The 22,011-nt window shown below is 33.6% G+C and overlaps 1 protein-coding gene across 1 annotated transcript; it reads right to left on the reverse strand.

Annotated features, from left to right (window-relative positions):
- Nucleotides 1–11,944: 11,944 nt before the first annotated feature.
- Nucleotides 11,945–17,058, reverse strand: LOC136276322 (cysteinyl leukotriene receptor 1-like). The gene is made up of 2 exons (XM_066088104.1): nucleotides 16,764–17,058; nucleotides 11,945–13,083 (listed from the first exon to the last, which is right to left on the reverse strand). Exons 1-2 carry the CDS (start codon nucleotides 16,879–16,881, stop codon nucleotides 12,023–12,025), a joined length of 1,179 nt encoding a protein of 392 aa, XP_065944176.1. The 5' UTR covers nucleotides 16,882–17,058; the 3' UTR covers nucleotides 11,945–12,022.
- Nucleotides 17,059–22,011: the final 4,953 nt, after the last annotated feature.

A 22,011-nucleotide genomic window follows, 5' to 3' on the forward strand; every position in this document is an offset into this window, starting at 1 on the left:
TATGTATTCTTGTTCCTTGTGTTAAGGGGAATCACATGGTATGTAGGTCATGGGCCCCGGGTTGGTCCTGACCCCTCTCAAACAGGAAGTGCACAAATAACTTGAAAACGGTTTAGATCCCCATCGCTAAACCTTATATATTCTTGTTTCTTGTGTCAAGGGGCATCAAATGGTATGTAGATTATGGGCCCTGGTTGTGGTTCTGACCCCTTCAAACAGGAAGTGCCCAAATATCTTGAAAACGGTAAAGAACCCCACCCCTAAACCATATATATTCTTGTTCCATGTGTCAAGGGGCATCAAATGGTATGTAGGTCATTGGCCCCAGGGATGGCCCTGACCCCCCCCCCCCCCCCTCAAACAGGAAGTGCCCGAATATCTTGAAAATGGTTAAGATCCCCACCCCTTAATCATATGTATTCTTGTTCCTTGGGTCATGTTGGTTCATCTGATGTATAGTAAAGGACCCCTGGGGAACATCATGAAGCTTCACAAATAATAATAATCAAGTTATAAATCTTTTTGTCTGTAAAGTTTGACCCATGTGGGTCATCCCTACGCCCAATGATGGCCCTGTTCATTTGCCCCGATTATAATTACATCTTGTTTTCTTCTGATTTGAGAAAATATTTCACGGTGTAGTGAGCCACCTTAAAAACATGATCCGCTAAAAAAATCCTTAACTTTGTTGTATTTAAATTAAAGCATGCAAGTGGCTTCCGAAGCAAACTTAAAAGGGGAAGGCTAGACTTATTTAAAATCTTGACAAGCAAAACAAAGAGACACTAGTAATGGTCATGATTATGTCTAACTTTGCACACACAAAAAAATGTTGGCCGGGAGGGGGTAGGGGCTGGCTAAGCCCATCCTAGCCCCCAACGGTTCCGACACCTATGTTATCTGGTCATATTTTAAAATATGTAGCCAAATCATTTCAGATAGTCATAAAGAGTAGGTCCTTTTGCAGAAGTCAAGAAATGTTTTGTGATCACGTTAGGATGATTCTCTATCCTATTAACGACGATTCAGGTATCAGGGAAACTGACATCTCATCAGTAATTATCAACATATGTTCCATCCATTAGATGACATTTATCCCTTGACCGTTATTTTCAATTTATTTTAATATGAACTCGTACCTGCTTGAACATTTGTCCTGAAAAATTATATGTCAAAAGTTGTTTGTTCCAAATATTTGTTTTTTTGAAATGCTTGTCGCTTATGCGCATAATCATAGGCGTCGAAACCGAGGGGCTAGGGGGTCTTACCCCCCCCCCCCCCCCCACCTTTTTTGCAAAGTTAGACCGAACCATTAGGCACATAGCATCACGGAGGGTCCAGCCCCCCCCTCCCTCTTTTTCTCGCAGCAAACATAATTGTTCCTAAATTTACCCCCCCCCCCCCCACACACACACAGTTTCTTTCTTTCTACCTTTCTTTCTTTCTATGGTTTTATTTTGTTTTGCTTGTCAAGATTTCTGAGGATAAGTCTAGCCCCCCCCCCTCCTTCACTTTCAATTTGCTTTTGACGCCATTGATAATTATATGATATGTGCGTTGCAGATTTAGCATGGTATTATTATTTTTAATGCTGTTTTTAACAGCACATAGCGGTATAGTGTTTTAAAAACTTGCGATATTGCAAGACCAGCAACGTATTGATTCTCATGTACCATGAATATTATTTGATCATAAGTTACTGTAAATTTCTGATGCAGATCTAAAATGCCAATTTCCGGGTATCTTAAAGTTTTATCGATGCCTCTATATCTTTAATATTATTTACCTTAACTTTACCTTAAATTTCGTGGATGCGTAGCCTACTGTTTCAGAAACAAAGATAACTCTTTCTAAAATTGTTTTCGTTGAGGATTTAAATTCGTGGGGGAGGGCTACCCACGAATTCCACGAAAATTGAGCCACCACGAATTTTAATAATTTTGCGGAAAGTTAAAATTGTAAAAGCCCAGCAGGATTCGAACTCAGGGCTTACAGAATTCGTGCTGAACACTCTAGCTCATTTCGATACGTTTTTAAGTAACAATTTGGGAAAGAAGAAAATTATAAAATTATTCTTGTAATTAATATTAATAGGAATTTCAATAAGAAGTACGTCACAATATTGAGAAATTCCATACCCCCTTCAAGCTAATTTATTTGTTGTAATGGAGGAAGAAAACTATTTCATTGTTTTAAGACGACAATAAATAAAAAAAAATGTTTTTCTGTAAGAAAAAAAACCAAAAAAAAAAAAAAAAAAAAAAAAAAAAAAAAAAAAATTATCAATTCTAAAATTTCAAAGCACATTTTTATTAAATTATCTCACAATGAGACTTTAATTTTGATTTCAAACATAATTTAAAAGAAAAAAAAATAACACTTTGAGTAAGAAAAGAAAAGAAATAAAATTTCAATACTGAATGACATTATTTATTGTTTCTACTACTGGGAACAGCAGCAGAAGTTGGGCCCACAGTGAGTGGCCCTGCATCCCTTAGATCCGTATCTCCATGTGTTGACCCATTTAGTATTAGCTGTGTTCTTGGGTCCACGATCAGCATAGATATGAAGGGCATCGATGCATTCTGGTCGACAATGACAAAATATATTCAATTTAATTTATATTATAAAAAGAAATCATTTGATTAAAAAATGACAAAGTTACTTAATTACTAATCAGGATTTCTATGAGTTTTCAATCAAAAGTTTAGTCGTTATATTACTTGCTACTTAGAAAAGCTCATACACGTATGGATAAATTTTGTAACGTTTAAATTAATTACTATATTTATGCTATAAAATATAATACTAGTATTATATATATTTACTCACGGTTTTGAGGCGTCATTTACTACATCCATGTCGGCGACAGAACGACATATTTCATTACACGACTGCCTGCTGTTACAGTCCCGAGGAATAGCGGCAGTGTATGTTCTCTCTGGAGCCAGCCCAATGCATACAGATGTTGCAATTGTATGATCATCGCCAAATACTCCAAAGACCTGAACTCCTAGTACTACAAAGACAACATTTAAGGAGATAAACACTTTGAACGCACAATTAAGTAATGGGTTTTGTATAAAACACATTTTATTTGTTATTTTCTGACTGATTGAGAATTTTGGTTGAAAATATTGACAATTAGCGTTGGTCAATCAAAATAATCGCGTTCATACATGCCATGGGCCTGGACACTTAATTATTAAACTTTTGCTCTGATCTGAAAGTGATAAAGATATGTATGTATGTATGTATGTATGTATGTATGTATGTATGTATGTATGTATGTATTCGTGGGTAGCCCTCCCCCACGAATACATACTGAAAGTGATAAAGATATGTTCTTTTTACCAACATCAATTGCTTCTCGCAGGTATTTGATGGACTAAATGAATATATATATATATATATATATATAGAGAGAGAGAGAGAGAGAGAGAGAGAGAGAGAGAGAGAGAGAGAGAGTTTAAATATGCGTGTCGATCATGGATGTGGATATCAATTTGTTATAATCTGTTGAACATAATGAAATAACCTTTAGGGTATGTAAATGTATAGTCGTATTCTTTTCTTTACAGTCACGAGGCGAAACTAATAATTATATTACAAGAACCTTATTGGTTCAATTTCAATTATACGCGGTAGTGCGTTACTACCTTTGGGGAAGATAGTTCCTATCAGGTGATGTGGTGTTTATGCCTTCTTAATGGGGGGTGATCACGATTTTGCTCTAATTCTATTTTTCTGTTTTTTGTTATTTACAATGCTTTAGGAATGCATTTCTTATAATCAAATAAAAGTCATTAGTAGAGTTCCACAGAATCCGTTCGATCATAAATTCTAAGAATTTAAATTCTAGCATGTTTTTCTCTTTTATTTATTACAACTTTTGATATCAAACTTATTAGCAGTAGACGAAAAATTACACTGAATATAATGCATTACAGTAAATTGATATAACCATTGACTAGAAATATATCTTATCTGTATTGAATTCAGGTAGACAAGTTAGTATATATAGTCCAATCCACACTTTGCAAAAGTTGTTTCCCTTTGAGGGGTAAACCCAAAGGTCAAAAGGGAAAAAACAACTTTTTCCTTCTTTGGGCGTCCTGGGATATAATCTTTCAGAATTTAATTTATTCCGTCGATATGTGTGTTGCCCCATCTTGGGGCAATCAAAATACACAACGGAAACGGATTTTTAAAGTCAAATGACAATGATTTAGACCTCTAAACTACAAAGGTTACTGTGAGAAATCTATCGGTTTTTCCCCAAAGATGGCGGCCAAGGTACAAGTGTAGGTTATATCTAAATTGCAATCAGTTATTTTTTAATCTTAAATATTTCAAAATAATAGTTGTCTTTAAGCAATGAAGAGGCACTCACCTAATGTGAACACAAATAAAGCTTTTGAGTTCATACTTCAAGACAGTGTTGCAATTTATGTTGAATAAGCAGGGACGGTTGTTTATATATTTCATACAAATTTGTAAACTAATTACTAATTAGCAAGCTGTCCACATTTAATTGCAGACACATTAATTTTAGATGACAATATGAAATATTTACTATATTAATCAATTCAACCAAATAAGTGTAGTTCAAAGACTCGGTACTGTCCTCCCCAAATAACCGTTAAGGGTTATTTCACATTATGCTGAATAATTCAATATTCATTTCTGCATTGAACATCATAATTTTTTGAACGATACAGTTTCACAACTTCAGCGGTGTGTGCATACAAATTACGTAAAGAGTTAGTTCGTGATCAAATCTCTGAGAAGCTCTTCGAGCTTCAAGAGTTTGATGAAGCGACCAACCAAGTTCATATCATATCATATCATATCATATGAAATTTTAAATGGCTGTCTATTTATATGTACATTTGAAGTGCAAGCATTCATTAAGATGACAGACATTTAAGAATTCAGTTTCAAAACGCTTCTTCTGTTGTTGTATCTGATTATACATTACGGCTATATAACAAGGACACATGAGCCACATTACTCACCTCATAATCAAATACAAATCTGGTACTGTGTTAATGAAAAATTATTTTTCATATCTCTGCTTACCGATTAAATAAACTTAAGTGATGAATTTTCATTTCTCTTTGAATTTCAAGTAACTGAATGGTCTTATTCTGACCCCTGGAGGGCCACGTTTGATACACAATGACTCTTTACTTTACTCAAGAATTTAATTTAAAAACTTTGAATATAACAACCTGTTTAATTTGGTTCTTGACAACAATTGCTAAAGATTTGGTTCTTGATAATAGTTTTTAAAGATAATAATAATCGATCCTTATTCTTAACAATGCCAAGATAAATTTTATAATTTGTGAAAAGGTTCTGGAGAATGTGAAAATAAAAAAAATAGTTTACAACCGACAGACAATGGGCAGATTCTGATCAGAACAGCTGATCTTTAATGATATGTATGCACATTTATAAGGATACTCGACAAAAAGAGACTATAGCGGAAACTAGTGACAAGAAAACAATTGCACTATAGTCTTTTTTTATTGTAAATGGAAGTAAAAGAAAAAGATTTATTTTACAAAACATAATTTTATGTTTGAATTCACGCTTGGCCATGCACCATCTTGTTAAAAACACCCCATAAGATTTTCAAAGATTGCTCCCTCTGAAGATGAAGAAGCCAATTGCCATATATTGTTAAAGGGATCTAGACATGATCTGAGCTGAAAACTTTCGAATATTATTTTTTTTTCATGTTTAGTGTCTAGAATGTTCAATATGGTAATTTATAATGATTCGTCAAAGTTTCAAAGTCACATTGTGAGATACAAGCAAGATACAGGGTTAGAAATGTCTTTGTTATGTAAACATTTCTCGAGACTTAGTATTGTTTGCATTGTGTGGTTTATATATATATATATATATATATATATATATATATATATATATATATATATATATATATATATATATTAATCTGATATTGCTTATATGTTGATAATATTATGATTAAACACATCAAATCAGTTTATCTTAGCTGTTTAGTACGAGTCATTTTGTCAAAGAATGGTAATCTCTAATCTTTGCATTATTTGTAAACAAATATAATACTTGAGCTTTGTTTACATAAGAATGATTTCTTGCGTCTAAATCTTGCTTGTAACTTGAAATTGCACAACTATACAATTTTAAACATAAAATCGTGTCAAAGTCCCTTTAAAGTGCATTCATTGCAAATATAGAAGCATATTATGTATGGCAAAGTAATCATATACCTTCTATAGTTAATGGCTTTAACTAACATTCCTTAGAGGCTTAGACAAATTTCAAAGAATGATTCGACACTCCTCTAATATCGTATTTTAATTAAAAAATAGTTCACATGATGATTTTACTTAGCTGTCTTTTTTATTAAATTAGCTCAATAGTTAAGAATCACTTTGTAGTTTTGTCACTTCTGCTTTAATGTGAACAAAGGGACCAATGCAAGAAGTTTTAATTAATTGCCTCAAAAACTGTTTTAAAACAATAATTTTTGCTGATATATTAATGTATCTGATTGCGATGCGTAAGTAATTTAAGTTTCCTTAAACCATTGCTCTTGGTTTCTATTAATTGTGTTTTCATAAATTCTATTTCTCGGTCGGTTGTTTGAAATGCGGATGAAATATTAAATGAATATAAATACAAGTTAATATTTGGTGATAAAATATCATATTTTCCAATCAGTTTATACCAGCTTGTGTTTTAGATCATGGATTTATGAAATCAAGTTAGTGTTTTCTTGGCACATTTCTTTACCATTTTTAATCCTCATGTGTTCACAGTTTCGTTTAGATTTCCAATGTACATTCTAATATTTGCCACAGTGGTCTGTCCCTGAAGGTGTGATGCTTGCTCCGTGCGTGGAATACCGAAGTTTTTAAAGACTGAGATCCTTGAAGATGATTTATCGTTAATAACATGTAGGTATGATGTTTTTCATGTGAATGTTATGTTATTTTAATAAAAGTGGGTTAGGTTTAAATTTTAATATCAAAGTATTATTGCAAGTCTCAAAAATATCTGAAGGTGTTCTTGTTTGTCGTTTGGTTTTGGATTTCTTTTGTTTGGTTCTGCCCTGTGAAACTTAGAGTTGAAATGATTGAAACTAGTAGTTTTAATGGGTCATGTTTATATACTTGTAGGTGTATTAGAGTTCAAACCTTCAATGTTAATTATTTTAACTGTCATTCTATCTGATTATTTAATGCAATATTGATTTGGAAAATTTACAACACTTATACTTTTTAAAACACTACGTCACAAGATGGCGATTTAAATGTTATTTTAAACTGTTTATATCGTTCGTTTGGGTTGTATATCGTCGTAACTAAGTGGTTAAAGTATTGGGCTTCTGAATTGCAGATCATGAGTTCAAATCCGCCTGGAGCTTTTGTTCATGTTAACTGAATTGAATTTTTGAAAATGTAATTTTTCATCCAAAATTGCACATCTTTTGCCTATTAGACTTAAATACTTCTTATCCGTTATATTATCTATCATAATCAAGTAATTAAGTTTCCCTAATTAAGTTTCCCAAACGAAGTTTGGAGACTTATGTTTTTGTACGGTTTCTTCTTCTTTTTCTTCTTTCCCGCTCTGAATTTGTCCATCACGTTTCTCAGAGATGGCTGAACAGAATTGTACAAAACTCTAGGATACGATAGGCCTTCATTTTTAGATGTGCACGCTAGTATGGTTTTTCTCATTTGAAGTTGGCCAACCACTTTCCTGGGGGTCAAAAGGTCGTGGGGTCTAACATTGAACCTTATGGGAAAAATCTTTGACTCTATTGTAAATGGTTATAACTTGAAAACGGACAAATATAATAATATAGGGTTTTCAGAATCATATATTGACTGTTACAGGCAATATATGGGGTTTATTAGATCTGCCCCCTGGGGTCATCCCCGTCCCCAGGAATTGGAAATGACCATAATCATGTATCTCAGAAACTGTTAAAGTCCTGACCCCTAAACCATATATATTCTTGTTCCTTGTGTCAAGGGGCATGAAATGGTATGTCGATCATGGACCCTGGGGGTGGTCCTAACCCCCTCAAACAGGAAGTGCACAAATAACTTGAAAACGGTTTAGATCCCCATCGCTAAACCTTATATAATCTTGTTTCTTGTGTCAAGGGGCATCAAATGGTATGTAGGTCATGGGCCCTGGTTGTGGTTCTGACCCCTTCAAACAGGAAGTGCCCAAATATCTTGAAAACGGTAAAGAACCCCACCCCTAAACCATATATATTCTTGTTCCATGTGTTAAGGGGCATCAAATGGTATATAGGTCATAGGCCCCGGGGGTTGTCCTGACCCCCCTCAAACAGGAAGTGCACAAATAACTTGGAAACGGTTTAGATCTTCACCCCTAAACCATATATATATTCTTGTTCCATGTGTCAAGGGGCATCAAATGGTATGTAGGTCATTGGCCCCAGGGATGGCCCTGACCCCCCCCCCCTCAAACAGGAAGTGCCCGAATATCTTGAAAACGGTTAAGATCCCCACCCCTTAATCATGTGTATTTTCGTTCTTTGGGTCATGTTGGTTCACCTGATGTATAGTAAAGGACCCCTGGGGAACATCATGAAGCTTCACAAATAAAAATAATCAAGTTATAAATCTTTTTGTCTGTAAAGTTTGACCCATGTGGGTCATCCCTACTCCCAATGATGGCCCTGTTTATTTGCCCCGATTATAATTACATTTTGTTTTCTTCTGATTTGAGAAAATATTTCACGGTGTAGTGAGCCACCTTAAAATCATGATCCGCTAAAAAAAATCCTTAACTTTGTTGTATTTAAATTAAAGCATGCAAGTGGCTTCCGAAGCAAACTTAAAAGGGGAAGGCTAGACTTATTAAAAATCTTGACAAGCAAAACAAAGAGACACTAGTTATGGTCATGATTATGTTTGCACACACAAAAAAAATGTTGGCGGGGACGGGGGGAGGGGCTAAGCCCATCCTAGTCCCCAACGGTTCCGACACCTATGTTATCTGATCATATTTTAAAATATGTAGCCAAATCATTTCAGATAGTCATAAAGAGTAGGTCCTTTTGCAGAAGTCAAGAAATGTTTTGTGATCACGTTAGAATGATTCTCTATCCTATTAACGACGATTCAGGTATCAGGGAAACTGACATCTCATCAGTAATTATCAACATATGTTCCATCCATTAGATGACATTTATCCCTTGACCGTTATTTTCAATTTATTTTAACATGACCTCGTACCTGCTTGAACGTTTGTCCTGAAAAATTATATGTCAAAAGTTGTTTGTTCCAAATATTTGTTTTATTGAAATGCTTGTCGCTTATGCGCATAATCATAGGCGTCGAAACCGAGTGGCTAGGGGGGTCTTACCCCCCCCCCCCTCCCCACCTTTTTTGCAAAGTTAGACCGAACCATTAGGCACATAGCATCACGGAGGGTCCAGCCCCCCTCCTTCTTTTTCTCGCAGCAAACATAATTGTTCCTAAATTTACCCCCCCCCCCCCCCCCACACACACACACAGTTTCTTTCTTTCAACCTTTCTTTCTTTCTATGGTTTTATTTTGTTTTGCTTGTCAAGATTTCTGAGGATAAGTCTAGCCCCCCCCCCCCCTTTCAATTTGCTTTTGACGCCATTGATAATTATATGTGCGTTGCAGATTTAGCATGGTATTATTATTTTTAATGCTGTTTTTAACAGCACATAGCGGTATAGTGTTTTAAAAACTTGCGATATTGCAAGACCAGCAACTGTATTGATTCACATGTACCATGAATATTATTTGATCATAAGTTACTGTAAATTTCTGGTGCAGATCTAAAAAGCCAATTTCCGGGTATTTTAAAGTTTTATCGATGCCTCTATATCTTTAATATTATTTACCTTAACTACTTACATTGATCACAAATCAAAATTTAATTAGAGCCAACCATCAATTTTGAATACAACTAAAAAGGAACTATATGAGTTAATAGATGTTCATATATTAAGATATGACTTTTTTGTTTTTAGGAAAATGAGGAGTCCATAAATCATTGTTATATCTTTTATTTCTTTGTTTTTATGATTTTCTTCTATTAAGTCGCTCATTCTCTTTTTATGCCCCTTCGAAGAAGGAAGGGCGTACTGCTGTCCGTCCGTCTGTCTGTCTGTCTGTCTGTCGGAATGTCGGAATGTCAGTCGGTCGGTCTTCCAACAGTTTACATTCATTTTCTTCTCAGGGGATAAACATATTAAAATGAAATTTGGTATACAGGTTTATCATGATTATATGTAAGTCAAGTTCGATATTGGGTACGATCGAGCAATTTTCGACAGAGTTATGGCCCTTGGACGTAGAAATATACCAGTTATTTGCAGTTTCCGCTTATTTCTTCGCAGGGAAGGAACATATTTAAATGGAATTTGGTATACAGATAAATGTATTAATCATGATAATATCTAGGTCAAGTTCGATATTGGGTTCGATCGGGCAATTTTCGACAGTTTTGTCCCTTGGACGTAGAATAATTCTCTTTATTTGCCGTTTTCGTTTATTTTCTTATCAGAGGATGCACATATTTGATATGGAATTTGATATACCGCATTATCTTAATGACATCTAGATCAAGTTCGATTTTGGGTATAAAGAGCAATTTTCAACACAGTTATGGCCCTTGGGCGTAGAAAAATTCTATTTATTTGCAGTTTTCGTTCATTGTCTTCGAATAGATTGCACATATTGAAATGAGAATTGGTTTACAGATTAATTTTGATAATATCTAGGTCAATTTCGATATTGGGTACGATTGTGCAATTCTTAAGAGTTATGCCCTTTGGACTTTGACAAATTCCATTCTTTTTTTCTTCTTCTTTTTTTTTTTTTTTGCAGTTTACGTTCATTTTCTTTGTGTATGGTTCCAAGGAGGGTACATAAGTGTTTCACAAACATCTCTTGTTTATTGAGGTTTCGATGCACATCAAATTTAAACATGAACACCCCCCCCCCCCCAAAAAAAAATCATAACAACCAACATTTTAAGAATTTCACAATTATTTCTTCTTCTTTTTTTTTTTTTTTTACAACAAAATCGCACATCAAAACAACTACATGCAAAAACAAATAGATAGAAAGAGTGGCAAAATTGTAAGAATCATGTTATTTGGCTGTAAGATCCATGTAAAGGATTTCGGTTTACTTGTCGTAACAAAAAATAGGTTAACATTTAAGACATGAATTATTCATAACATATATTAAGTGCAGTATTATTAACAAATCCGAGACATTATACATATATTACATGGCTTCGAGGGCGACATACCAGAATATTTGCCCCGAGGTGACAGAAAAGCCCTGGAGTGTTATGTCGCCCGATGCCGAAGGCAGAGGGCGACATAACACTCCAGGGCTTTCCTGTCACCGAGGGACAAATATTCTGGCATTGTCGCCCGAGAAGACATGTAATATATGTTATATAACATTTTTAAACAAATCAAACTCAGGTTATCAACATATTATTTAATTCACAAGGCAGAGGAAAACATTTTAAAACACTAACGCTTGAGTTTATCACTTTGTCGTATTTGCCGAATTTTTTTCATCAATTAAACTATCGAGTTCATTTGAACTTAGATGAACAAACCGCAGACGTTGGCCTGACATGTTTAAAATTCGCGGATCTGTTTACCTTTGCTTAGCAACTGGTTCGTTGAATTTCGAACCCGACGTAATTAATATGCAGAATTCTTGCACGCGATGGTGATATTACAGTTTCGGGAGGGCAATATAACTATTTCCTGTGAAATATAACTGTTTCCGGGAGGGCAATATAACTGTTTCCGGTGTGATTCAGCAATGTGCAGGGCATAGTAATAAAATTATTTCATTTGTGACATAACGATAAAACTTATTCAAAAATGGTATATAACTCTATAGAATAGTTCACTAAAGCATATCACAATCGTGATATATCGAACAATACACAAAGTTTCTTCTCTTAACTGTATTAGTCAACTGTGGGCATAGCATGAGTCGATATATGTTGTATCTGAACGAGGGTTGTGGCTCTTGTCGCCTCGGTGTGTGCTGCTGGATAGCGCTTACAAAGGTGTCTGATTTCTTTCCTGAAGTTTCCCCCGCTTACACAGTAAAGCAGAAAGTTCAATGTATTGTTGGAGTACATAAGAAGATTGACCACAGCCCAGGATAAAGTCAGGCGAGCTATCGTGTGATGAGAAGCATTCTCCGACCATTCTTCGTAAAATGCCAAGTACACACTTATAGGAGTCGTTGAAAGGAGAAAAGCGGTATTAAGTACGATCAGAGTAGCGGTCATTGAGTTAACCTTTTTCATCCTCTTTCTGGTGCCTTGGGGTACTACAGTTCTCCTTAACTTCTGGTGATTTTTAACTACACTTGTTATGATTATGACATTTCCAATCAATATAAGTAGAAACGGTATAGCGTTAAATTTTGCTAAATCAATCCAAGGCCAAATGTCAATAAAAAACCTTTTGTAACTGTCACTTTCGTAATAGCAATGCTTAACAACGGTCTCATTATTTTCAATGTTGGTGACATCGCCAATACCGTAAATTAAATGCGAGTTGATCAGCATGGTGCTTCCTATGAGAACACCCAATATACAGGCAGATACTGTTCTGTTACATCGTGCTTTGCTGGCATGTGGAAACCACACCAATGCAACCCGTTCGATTGTGACAGCAACCAAAATCCAGCCAGAGGTATCGAGTGACATATAGACCACCCAAAGGTGTAGTTTGCAGCTTAGCTCACTTAAGAGTCGAACATCTACATCGAATGATTTGATGATCCAGTGTCGAAGTAAACCAGAGTAAAGAACAAGCAGGTCGTTTAATGATAGTGCCACTAAGTAGATGACGGTCGTCTGTTGGCGAAGGTTCTTACGGAGCAGTGTGACAATACAGAAGATGTTGCCGACGGTTCCGAGGGATATCATGATTGGAGAACAGTATTTCCAAAGATATATGGCGAAGTGATACTCAGGGTATGACTCTGGAGATGTAGCATTATCTTTCATACTGACTGCAAAAATAAAATCATATACAGGCGTTTAAATACCTTACGAAATTAAATCAATTTATAGAAAATACATGTACATGTATATCTACAGTAAATGATAAAAAACATAATTATTTAACTCCACTTTTGTTTGGATGATGTTAATACTCAGGATCTTCATTGACAGCGGTAAATTGTTTAATATTCAATGTTTTATAACAAATTTTCAGATCCCTCGCCTTTGATTTTTAAGGACAAAATTTTAACTATAATAAAATAATAAGTTCTAGTTTTTGATTTTGTTTTACATATCTTATATAATTTATACATATGATACAGTGTATCATTATTCTAATTTATTTTTAAAGACCATTTTCGATTCGCTTATGTGTTGTTTTTTTTCAATGTTTTATTTCTATAACAAATAAATTAGTTTTATAAATAAAGAAAAAAAACAATCTTAATCTCTTATTCTAAATATACACTCACTGCGAGGCTATATGTATGTCGTATTATATTAACATCAATATACATATGTTAATATAGATGTAAGTAAAATAATCATTATAACCAGTAAGCAGATGGGATGATTAAAAAGAAATAAACATGTATGTTTGCAATAAGATTCCCGAGTATTGTTCACCTAGAAGTAATACCACATTTTTCTTGTATGCGACTTTTTTTCTTTCAAATAATATGCAATTATTGATTTCATTTGTTCACTTATTTGCAGAGTAGAACTTTACCTTAGTTTGTGAAAAAATATATATTGCTTTGTTAATAATACCAATACATTAGCAATATTAATTTTTCTCTTGTATAGCAAAACATGACTTCAAGTAATGAGACGTTTATTTCAAAAAGACAAAAGTATGACAACAGATGCTTTGATTGCAACCATAATTGTTTACTTTTATGACAATAAAAAATCAAATGTTCAATTAACTCAGTTTTTTGGTACAAAGATTGCCTTTGTTATTGCTTGCTTTTTGCAATTTTAAAGTAGTTTGAGACATGAGTTGAGTTCAGTCGCTAATATATTTAAATCATCATTGTCTATTGTTTTTTTAAAATTGAAGCACAAAATATCCTTGTTCCCTAATTTTTGACCCTATCCAATGGCCTTGGGCTTTTGCGTCTAACCCTGAAAATTTTGAAAATTGAAAAAGAAGATCCAAAGCAGATTTTAAACTTTTCTCTGTTCCATCTAAGAAACATAATTGTATTATCCGAATATTAAAACAAACAAAATTCTTTTGTATTAGTATTCCTTTGATATGTCTATTTTGCCTTATCATAATACCAATAATTTCTACACATATAAAAAAGAGACGATGAAATAGGATCTCCCTGTCGACATCCAAGTGAGATATAAATAAGAACGCTTTTGGCTTTCATTTTTTTAATTTGTTTTTTTTTAACTTAAAAAACCTCTATTGGTTTTCACTTATAATTCAAATTATAGGAATTGTTTAGTCTGTTTACAATAAATGCTGTTATATAATGTATAAGGTACATTTAAAAGTGATTTTGGTCTCCATGGTTTTTTTGTGTCCAAGTGGCATATATCTTTCCAGACAAAATTATAACATTCTGCTGTAAAGCCATCTGAACCTGGCGATTTATCGTTTTTCATATTTTTAGAGCTTCTTAGGTTTCTGTGTAGGTTATTTTTTCTTTTAATTTTTCACCCATATTATTAAATATGTTTACCATGTTGTCATTAATTTCTTCTCTATTAACATCATTGAATTCATTATCCTTATTGCCATATACGCTTTTATTCAAATTAATATTATTTAATATTTTGGTTTATTTGTGATCATAACTCCATTGTCATTGGCAATTTTGGATACTGTTTTGCTTTAATAATTTCGTTTTTTAAGTGCAAAAAAATATTAAATCGGTTTTATACCCTCCTCAGTATATTAAGCCAGTCTTTCTTTAAGCAAATTTTATTCAATATTAGAGAATGTACAAACGAGTAGAGCTCCAGAAAGAACATAGAGTCTTAGAACATAGAACATTTGCTTAAAAAATAGACTGGCTAAATAGATTGAGGAGAGTAAAAAAACGATTTAATATCTTATTGCACTTAGTTCTCACCAATCAACCTTTGCGTTATTTTCTGATTGATTCTAACTTATTTTGCAAAAGAGTAAATTATACGTTATTAGTTAGATCTCCATTAGTTCTTATAATATATATATATATATATATATATATATATATATATATATATATATATATATATATATATATATATATATATATATATATATATATATATATATATATATATATATCTTTTTTTTATTTTGCTTGTTTACTCTGTGTTCTTTCTAGAGCTGTACTAGTACTCGTTTGTACATCCGATAATATGGAGTAGCTTAAAGAAAGACTGGTAATCAATATTTAGTGATAAAAAACCACCTAGTATGTGTTCTTTAGCTTCCAGTGAGTCTGGCATACTATTGTTTAATAAAAACTATTATGTGTTTTAGTTCATCATTTTAAAATCAAACAGAGCACAAACATTCAGAGTAAAGAATGGACACAAAAACTTATCGAAACACACAAATCATTACGATTAACGAATAGCAATATCAGTACTTACATTGTTTCATGAATTGGAGAAAATATACAAAACCAATGGTGAAGGAGGCAAAAATAAGTCAAAATTTCACTTACTTATTTGTTACATATACATCATGGGTATAGAAATAATAATATGAAATTGGTTTGGGGGGGGGTTTTCAATGCAATTTTGAGGTAAATTTTGATTGATTACATTAATAACATTGTGTATTTGTATGTATTATATGTATTCCAAAAGCTTGGTTACATAAGAAAGCATTTTTTTAAAAAAAAAAATACATCAAAGCAATGCCATGCTTCGATAGAAGTTATTTAAAATAATGAATAACTTGTAGCTCGGTTATTTATTCATTGGTGCCAACAATGTTCATTGCGTTATTGGAAAAATCTTTGTTTGTTATAAATACAAAGGGTACATGTAAGACCATGCAGAAATAAACTTTGTTCAATTTTAAATTAATTAGGAAAAAATATTAATGGGGAAATTCCATCTAAATTCCTTTCTGTCTGAAGGCATTTTTTAAATTTCTTATTATGAATAACGAGTGTTTTCCTTAAAGAATAAAAAATAAAATATGTAAACATTGTCTTTGTATGAAGGAAATAAGAGGAGATAAATGAATGAATGAGAACGTTACGAGGTACAAGAATATCAAATCGTTTAACGATAGAAAGACTGTTTTATTCACACAACCAGATCCAACGCCTGTTATATCTAAACTCTCTGCATAAAATAATATAGAAAGTAAAAAAATCAGTCAATACAAGATCTGATTTTTTACGAACTTTTTCCATTTGTAATTTTTATTTTACCTTTAGCTGTACATGTAAGTAGAGGGAAAACTGTTTAGATGAAATAAAGTTTTAAGATGCAGTGCATTATTCTGAAGTGTCCAGTTTTTCGGAGAGTTTATTTTTATTTCTTGCGAAAAACAATACATATCTAACACTTAATAATAATGAATATCTTTTCAATTTCTTCTGTAATTATATTTTGTAAAATTGTCAGTTTGATGGAAATTTTTAAAAATGTAATGCTATAGAATTTGATAAGAACAATAATTTATATGATTATACGCGCAATGCTATATGAAACAACAACTCACCTGGAAACATGATGAAATGATAAATGATCGATTGCCTTAAAGCTGCGCAGGCAAATGGCATGAGAACAAGCAACTCGACTGTTTTAAGGTATAAATATACGTACGTAGAAAACAACATTAGGTGGAGTAAAATTTATTGATTTCTACTAACGAATATTTTTTACGAAAGATAGTGCAGATTACCCCTTCTTCATTTAGAATCTTAATCTTTTTGCAGTTTTTAATTTACTTGAAGAAGTATCTTAATCAATATATGAATACATTGAATTGGATCAAACATCAGGCAAAAGCCCTATTTGTGTTCTCTCCTGACATTTTGGCATTTTGCATAAAAGTGAAAGAAAAAACCAAATCCACAAAGCAGAACAAATAGACAATGAAAGAAATGGTGGGCTTGAAATGTTGAAACTATTTATAGACTCCTGATTGGAGTGAAAAGAAACCCAATAAATGTTGAAGCATCCAAATTACTGGTATTGTTACAGGACCACATATATAATATTTCTTCTATTGATTCTATTTCTGTATATTTAATTTACGATGAAATTAATTAAAGATTATATAAATGAAGGTGACTTGTGTTCTGCCTTTAAGATCACGTTTTTCATGTCTTAAATTAGATAACTCTTATATCAGATGATACCCAAAGCATTATTATTCCGTAGTTCATTCAAAATAAATTGCTAATTATGTGTAATAAAGATGAAACACGATTTTAGCATCAACGACACGGTAAAACGAGTGAATACCCCCTCTCCCTGAGAGATGCATGTACTGGGGGTGTTTATTTATTCTATATTCAAAAATTCCTCTAAACGAAAATCCACTTTCAAGTGGTTTATAACTTATAAATTCAGTAAAGACAAGTCACATGGAACACATGGAGCACGTGCGAACCTGACCAGCAAAACCCCTACAACTTCATGTTTTATTTGGCTTTAATTCCTATTCCATAAATTTACATGGTTTCCGATGACAAGCCTTCCTTTGTTTCCATCCTTGTCAGTCTGTCTCTTTTTTCTTTCTTTGCCAAATCTGTCAGACTTAGCGGTATACATATCCTTCTCGTCGTCGCCATTGTTGTTGTGATAGACTGAGCGTGCTATCATGTGACCGATTTAAAGCTGGGTTTATTAAAATGCCGTATTTATTGTGGACTTCACAATAATTATAAAAATTATTTGTTGATTTCTATATCTTTTTAACCCGATTGATATAAACTGTGTAATTTATTGTGAAGATCTATCTTTATATAACATATTCAATTGAAATAAATAAATCAATCAAATATTTCTTAGCATGAAAAAAATACGCCACATATATCTTTAAAAAAAGGGGTTTTTTTTAAAGATAACCACCAAGATATAATTTTAAATATTTTAAGTCCCCTACCGATTTCACCGGAGGGGACTTTAGCTTTCCTCTTCGTCCGTCAGTCCGTCAGTCCGTCCCACTTCACTTTTCCACACTTGTTTTCTTTATGCGTTTGAGGAATAATATGAAATTTGCTGAAATTTGCTGAACAGCTTCAAAATGTCAAACTACAGATCAACTTTATACTTCTGGTTGACATATTTTCGAGAAAATTAATTTTTTGTATTCCAATTTGTTAATGTTCGGGTTCGTTATTGAGTTCGGTGTGTATTGAACAAACGAGGAAAGTATGTAGTCAGTAATAATATCTAGCTGCAGGACTGTAGCTCCCGGTCTGAAAAAATTCGGATGGACGACCTGGGAGCTACAGTGCCTACCATAGGAAAAATCTGCAATTTACGGCGCACAAAAAATTGCGCTAGTTTTGGACTTATTAACCTTATTTTCACACAAATTCTGTAAAAAGAATTAGTAACATTAATTTCTTCAGCCAATTTACTACTGATATCGTCACTTTACTTGCCTCAGACTTTCTCTTAAAAATGATAACCGACCTCGGAAAATGAAGTATGTTAATTTACGTCGAGATCGAGAGTCACTATTTTTAAATGTAAACAAACTTGCACCACTTTGATTTAAAGGCTGCTGATGGTGTTTAAAAGAATATCAGAGGCAAGTGAAGTGACGATATCTGTAGTAAAATGTCCGAGGAATTTTTTGGGATCAAATATTTGTACAGAATATGATCGTAAATGAGATTAATCGGTCCAAAACTAGCGCATTTTTTTGTGCGCAGTAAATTGCAGTTTTTTACTATGGGAGGCACTGTAGCTCCCAGGTCGTAGTATATCTATAACTTCAACTTCACTTCATATTTTCATAGTTTGCATTTCAATTCTTTACATACTCCCCAAACGGGGGGGGGGGGGGGGGGGGGGGGGGGGGACTACATGATGATTCAATTTTTTATATGTGAATTTAAGAAAATTTATCTCTGATTAAAGCATAACATGTCGTTTATAATACTATTATTATAATACTATCATATATAATATAGTTTTGAAATAGATGTATGCGTCGAAGCTTTCATAGAATAATACAAAGTACAAACCGGTAGCGGACGTGTAGTGCTTATGCAATACTCTCAGAATGCTTGTTTATAATATTTTTCCAGGCACGTAGCATCGTTTTTGAAAGGTTGGGAGGGGGGGGGGCAGACTCATCGAAAAAATCTTGACAAGCCAAAAAATCCTAATGGGGGGGGGGGGGGGGGGGGGGGGGCTGGCTAGCGTAGTATATCTATAACTTTAACTTCACTTCATATTTTCATATTTTGCATTTCAATTCTTTACATACTCCCCAAACAGGGGGGGGGGGGGGGGGACTCCATGATGATTCAATTTTTTATATGTGAATTTAAGAAAATTTGTTGCTGCGAGAAAAAGCGGGAGGCCAGCTGCCCTGTAGGTTGAATTTTCTCTGTTCTTTTATCTCTGATTAAAGCATAACATGTCGTTTATAATACTATTATTATAATACTATCATATATAATATAGTTTTGAAATAGATGTATGCGTCGAAGCTTTCATAGAATAATACAAAGTACAAACCGGTAGCGGACGTGTAGTGCTAATATAAATGCAATACTCTCAGAATGCTTGTTTATAATATTTTTCCAGGCACGTAGCATCGTTTTTGAAAGGTTGGGGGGGGGGGGGGCAGACTCATCGAAAAAATCTTGACAAGCCAAAAAAATCCTAATTGGGGGGGGGGGGGGGGGGGGCGTAGTATATCTATAACTTCAACTTCACTTCATATTTTCATATTTTGCATTTCAATTCTTTACATACTCCCCCAAAAGTGGGAGGGGGGGGGAATCCATGATGATTCAATTTTTTATATGTGAATTTAAGAAAATTTGTTGCTGCGAGAAAAAGTGGGAGGCCAGCTGCCCCCCCCCCCCCCCCCGATGGTACGTGCCTGTTTTCTACTGATACTTAAGCTTGAGGAGACGTTGGAAGTTCAGATTTGATGACAATGATAATCTGATATATTTAAAGAAATAACGTTAGCCTTTTCAACAATAAAGGGGCAACTACTATCGATCGAGATAGATCTCTTTTGTATGGAGAAAACAACAACCTACAGTATAAGGTGTTAGTTCTGTAAGGGAACAGTGAGTAATATTTCTCCTTACATCAAATACTTTTTCTCCTTATATCAAATAAGATATAGATAATAGTTGCTAAAGGCGCTATAGTTTCTCAAATAACTTTGCAAACTATCTAGAATGACAGACATTTGATACTTGAATGGTATTGACTGATTCTTTTTAACATATTTAAGAGACAAATTGACTTCTGGGGAATTTTTATTTCAGTACGTACACAGTCATTACACTTAACTTCAAACAGGATTTCTATTCTCTATTCAATCAGACAATCAATTGAATTCAACACGCAAATGACTTTGTTTCTCCTTTCATCGAACTTTAAATTAAATGTGCATGAGAAGTGAACAAAAGACAAATAGCAGACGCGTGACGAAAGGAAATAAGATTATTCTGCGCATTGATCACGAAGATTGTCATACCCTCTGGTGATTAGTAAGGCTTCGTTTGTCGACTCCATCCAAGGTTTCAGGTCGCCTGTGTAGAGCAACAACATTTCCTTTTTAAAAAAAAATTACTAGTATCAAGATCCTAAAGATCCTATGTGTTCTTTTTTTATTTCTCAATCCTTTAAATTGTGGCTTAGTCGCGTCACTTACACCATACACAAGAGGTTTAATGGCCACATCGCTCACCTGAGCAAAACTAGCCATATAAAAGTCAGCTTTGTGGATTCATGTACAAAATACCTGGACAATGTAGTAGAATAGATCCTGTATAAAAAGATTTTCTAACTTTTCTACGGATATTCTTATGTTGAAATTTTGTAAAAGGATAATTATATAGTCATGTCATATATATAAAGCATTGCAGCTCTTAAGAATATATCAAACATATATACAAGACAGTGGGGCCCAAAAATTGTCCTAGGGCCTCTGTCATAGTATTTAAGAATCAACTATATGTCAAGATGCTTTCATAAAAGTTTTACCAGCTATTATAACATTTGAATTTGAAAATGAATTGTAAGTTATTCCTATTAAAATAGTATCCCTTCATGTCGCCCCAATCTACCCCCAAAGTTAATGATTTTGACTTCAGTGTAGTCTCTTTCTGATGATGCTTTCACCCAAGTTACAGCTTTTCTAGTCAACTGCATTTTAGGAGAAGACTTGAAAAGATTTCTTTTCATATATTCCTATCCAAAAATTCGATCCCAATTGTTGCCCAACCTTAACCCCGGGGATCATGATTTGAAATAAACTTCAATCTACACTACCTAAGGAAGCTCCATACAAGTTAATTTTTAAAAGCTTTTCTTGCCAAATGGTTTTTGAAAAATACAAACAAATTTTTCATAATTCCTTATTAGCTACCCATGAGAGAGAGAGCATGGGTCCTTTTTATGGCAAATTTAAATTTTTATCCAATGTTGTTTTGTGCCAAGTTTGGTTAAATTTAACCCAGTGGTTCTGAAAACACGTTTACAGACGGACAGACGCCGGACATTCTAATGATCAGAAAAAAAATCACTTCTGCTTTCCAATCAGGTGAGCTAAATTGATGACTTTTATTGAATAGTTTGAAAAGAAAAGTTGTTTTTCAAGACATTTGCCAAAAGAAATGGTCGTTAGGTTTAAAAAAATGTTAATGACATACTTTCTCACAAATGTATAAATGTACTAGTGATACTAACATCCCCTCCAATTACACACCCAAAGCGACTGAAAGCATCTCACTGAGTTCAATGCTTTTTATACAGGA

This window comes from Magallana gigas, chromosome 6, assembly GCF_963853765.1.
Source record: "Magallana gigas chromosome 6, xbMagGiga1.1, whole genome shotgun sequence".
Classification (NCBI taxonomy): domain Eukaryota; kingdom Metazoa; phylum Mollusca; class Bivalvia; order Ostreida; family Ostreidae; genus Magallana; species Magallana gigas.